Here is a 4,642-nt window from a genome sequence, read left to right on the forward strand (position 1 = left end):
AGTTATGTAAGTTTGTATATAAGAGTTAATAAAATAATTTATATGGTAATTGATATTGTGAAAGCCAGTTCTTATTAACCATATATATATATCATTCATACATACATACATATATGTACATATGCACACACACATATATATATATATATATATACTAGCTGACCCATGTTTTGCCATAAAAAATATATCTAACATAAAATATATGAATAGTTTACCCACAGCAATGCACGCCACATATAAATGTCCCTTAATAGTCTTTGAAAGTGCTAATCTAATCTGAAACTGATTCTATTTAAATTAAATTGGCACATTTAATGTTTCAAGATTTTGATATATTATTACAGTGCTTTTTATTAATTCATTAATTTTTGAATTACGAATCAAAATCCGATAATTTGTTTTTAAATTATATTGTTATGTGGCATGCCCAGTGAAATGACTGAGATTGAAAACAATTGATAGTGAAAATGTTTACAGCTTTGCCATAGATTTGTATGGTACCTATAGTTCCCTATCAAAAACTGTTGTATCTGCAGATTTTAATATTCAATCTCTATTTCTTTGCAAAAATTGCTTTTTATGCAAACCATTTATCAACTATGTACTGTTTTTGCGCATCGGGAAATATTTGTACAATGGGAACATGGGAGGGGTGGTAAACCGTTGATAAAAGTAAATTGTTTTTATTTTAATGCTTCATCATAAGGTCAGGTTATCATAGATTCAGTCAGTAAGAAACAATCACTGGCTGAAAACGTGGTGAAAAATTATTCGATTTCTAAAATGGCTATTATAAAATAGAAATTTGTGGAAGGAAGTTTTAGAAGGAAAATTTAGATTTGTATGCATTTTTTAAACAGGCTTTATGAAAATTAAAATTAAAAGATAATTGAATCAAAAATTAAAAAAAAAAGTTGGGAGTAGATAACCCTTAATAAAAATAAAAAAGTAAAAAGCGTTTTATGTATTTTTCAATTTTGCGTTAAAAAAATTTACCCTAAAATTAAAAAAATGTTAGGATTGGACAACCCTTAGAAATGGGTCTTATTCAAGCAATCGTTGATGAAAGTTCTAATTTTGACATGCCAAAAACCGATACTAATTTTTGCCAACGTTGACGAATTTTTAAAATTAAACGACTTGTCGTAGAGCCGTAATATTTTAGGGCCGTAATATTTTAGTATGATCTATAAGACTATGGTATCTACCGCTAAAAAAATCATAAAAATCGTCGAAACAAAAAAATTTGCACTTTATTACAAGAAAACGGTTCGGCCGATCTTTACCAAAAACTAATCAGGTCGGATTCCCAACCAACATCTTTTGAACGATTTTTGAATTTTCAAAAACGATTCAGATCTGCGGGCTAAAACGTGGACGATTTTTTTTTCACTTTTCTGCGATTCTGGCTTTGAAATTTTTGAAATCGGTCCAGCCGTTTTTGAGAGAACGCCGATTTACGGCAAAAAATTTGTTCACATACACTTCATCAGATTAACATAATCAGATTTCTTGATAAAAACATTGACTTCTTCGGGAAGTTAAAAATGCCTTGGCCTGGTCCTGGCTACGTGGCTTATTCATCTACGGTCTACGGGTCTATGGGCCCTGTGGCCCTAGATTGAACTCATTGGCCATAGATAAAAGAAGAGTGTGTCATTGAATGACGCCCATAGATAAATATACATAACGGGGCGTTTATCCCAGTCGTACCACTCCACCGTTATAAATTTGCAGTTGGAATGTTTTCAATGTTGTCGCACATGGTTTTCATGCTAATGTGAGGTTAGAATAAATTTGATATATCAGTTTTATAAGAAGAGAATTTTACTTTCTTGTGTATTTAAGTAATATCGTATTTGAACAAAACTATTATAAAAGTATATTTATTAAAACATTTGGAAGCCTTCACAATTTCCATCAAATTTGTTTTTTTTTTTTTTGTTGCAAGAAACAAAAAATACATGAAAATGTCTGAAGAAGCAACAATTAAAATTGAACCAACCGAATATCCACAAATGAAGCAAGAATTCGATTACTGTCCAAAGGTAAAACAAGAATTTGTAGATTATTTTCAAATGAAACTAGAATTTGATGATTGTGTTCATGTGAAACAAGAAATTGATGATTGTGATAATATTTGCCCGGAAGATGAAAGATTTGTGAAATCTGAGATAACAATCGAGGAAGAAATAAAACAAGAAAGGATTGAGGAGCAAGATGCTATATCAATTGCAAACACTTATATATGCAATGAAGAAAACAGTAAGTCAAATAATTTAGATAATAATACAATTAAATGCAGCAACACATTTGAAAGAGTTTTAAGTAAAAGTAAACATAAAAAAATGCAGAACTTAAAAACTCACAAATGTGAAATATGCAAGAAATCATTCACCACAAAGCCAATTTTAAAGCAGCATTTAAAGATTCACACTGGAGAACGCCGTCACAAATGTGAAATATGCAATAAAAAATTTACAGATTTCAGTACTTTAAAAAGGCATTCAGTAGTGCACAATGATTATCGACCTTACGAATGTAAAACATGTAATAAAACATTCAAAGAGAAACAAACATTAAACAGACATGAAAGGACGCATACTGGAGAACGTGATCATGTATGCAAAATATGTAATAAGAAGTTTGTTCGAGCATATCATGTGAAAGTGCATTTAACTACACACACCGGAGAACGCGCTCATAAGTGTGAAATATGCAATGAAGCGTTCACTACAAAACGATCTTTAGTGCGACATAAAATGATTCATTCTCGAAATTCATTTGAATAGACATTTGGGTAATCACTTTTTAATTCTTCATATTTGTACTAATATGCATTTTGAATATCTCAGTCAGTCGGAACTGTCTTGTATGTGAGGTCATACAGAATAATCTATACATGGTATATATACATAATATACAACCACATTTATGTTCACTAATTAAGTGCAGCTTTTAGTAATAAGTGGTTACGATAGATTTAATTTAAAAGATAAATTCACATTAGAAGGTTGTGAAACCAGTGTAATTTATGCATTCTTTCTATAAAATCGTTTAAATGAATTATATGTTAATATAATTTACATTAAACCAAATAAAAACATTTAATATCGACTCACATCTATGTTGTATTTTTATGATAATTTATATTATATGTATTTATGTGTTCAATTTTTGTTTGTGCTTTAGATTGTGTCCTTTATTTTATAGAGATATAAAGTAAAAAGACTGATTACAATTTAAATGTGATGTTTTTGCCAGTAAATGCGATTTGTCTATTTTTGTTTTCTTGGCTCTTCAAATCATTGAGTCATTGAGAAGGCATGGCTGTTGGATTGAAAAAAAATCTTAAATCAAAGTATGGAAAGTTTCAGCAATTTGCATAAGGCACAATGAAATGTACTGCTAGTTCCAGCAATTTGCCTTAAGGCATAATACCGTGCACCACTAGTTACATTGTAGTTGAGACGAATGTATAATGAAATTTTTGAATTTTGAAATATTTGAATCAAGTTTATCATTAATATATCAAGTGTAAAATGAGCAAATAGAAGACTGCATTACTGTAATAAGGAATCATTTTTTCTTGGCTTTTTTTACTAATTGTAAGCATTACTTCTAGGCCGCCACATTATTTTACCAATTTTGAATATAAATCAATTATTAACTTACTGTAGGGTAAGTTCTAATCGTCCAAAAATCGAAAATGAGACTTTTTGCATATCTTCACGTTTTAGAGGTTTCTGAACATTTTGGCATACCTCAGACAAAATGGATGTGTGTGTGTGTGTGTATATGTGGAGACAATTTTTCGTCGACGACGTCGGGGTGCATGACATTGGTTGAGAATCGAGCTGATTAGTTTTTGGTAAAGATTGGCCGGACCATTTTCTTGGAATAAAGTGTTAAAATAAATTTTTTTGATGATTTTTATGAATTTGTTTTTGGCGATAGATACCATAAGTCGTTTAATTTTAAAAATTCGTCAAAGTTTGCAAAAATTAGTATCGTTTTTTTTGGCATTTGTCAAAATTGGACATTTCATCGAGGTTTGCTCAAAAACTCATGAACCGATTACAGAAATTTTGCCATTTGATGTATCTCAATGAGGACTATCGTTTGTCAATTTTGTGCAACGATCTGCCGGACCGTTTCTTTGAAATTTGGGAAAAAGTGTTGAACTTTTCGTCCACATTTAAGCTCATACCTCCGAATCGATTTTAAAAAATCAAAAACTGCTCGAATGATATTAGTTGGGAATGATACTGATTAGTTTTAGGTGAAAATCTACCGAGACGTTTTCTTGTAATTAACTGCTGAAAAAAAATTATAGCCGATTTTTATGGAACTTTTTTGGCGATTTATATCATGATCTTATAGAACTTACTGGTGAAATATTACGCCATTACGGCCTTACAACAAGTAGTTTAATTTAAAAAGTCATCAATATGAGTAGTTTTTTGACGTTTGTTAAAATTAAAATTAGACGATTTACTTGGTATAACGATAGAGTACTTGGTCTTAATGAACATACTGAACCATTGAAGTCCTACGGAGCTGGTTCAATTATAAAAATGGTTGATTCTTGAAAATTTGCTTTTAGAAAATACTCTGAGTTAACGTGATTGTTCGTTCTCAA

General features: G+C 30.3%; 1 protein-coding gene across 1 annotated transcript; it reads left to right on the top strand.

Annotated features, from left to right (window-relative positions):
• The first annotated feature begins 1,970 nt into the window (after positions 1–1,970).
• LOC113391084 (zinc finger protein 525-like) lies at positions 1,971–2,792 on the top strand. The gene has a single exon (XM_026627055.1). It carries the CDS (start codon positions 1,971–1,973, stop codon positions 2,790–2,792), a length of 822 nt encoding a protein of 273 aa, XP_026482840.1.
• The last annotated feature ends 1,850 nt before the right edge of the window (positions 2,793–4,642 follow it).

The sequence above is a fragment of the Ctenocephalides felis genome, unplaced genomic scaffold (genome assembly GCF_003426905.1).
Source record: "Ctenocephalides felis isolate EL2017-DRISC unplaced genomic scaffold, ASM342690v1 CF-g0.4_SCAFFOLD_00845, whole genome shotgun sequence".
NCBI lineage: Eukaryota > Metazoa > Arthropoda > Insecta > Siphonaptera > Pulicidae > Ctenocephalides > Ctenocephalides felis.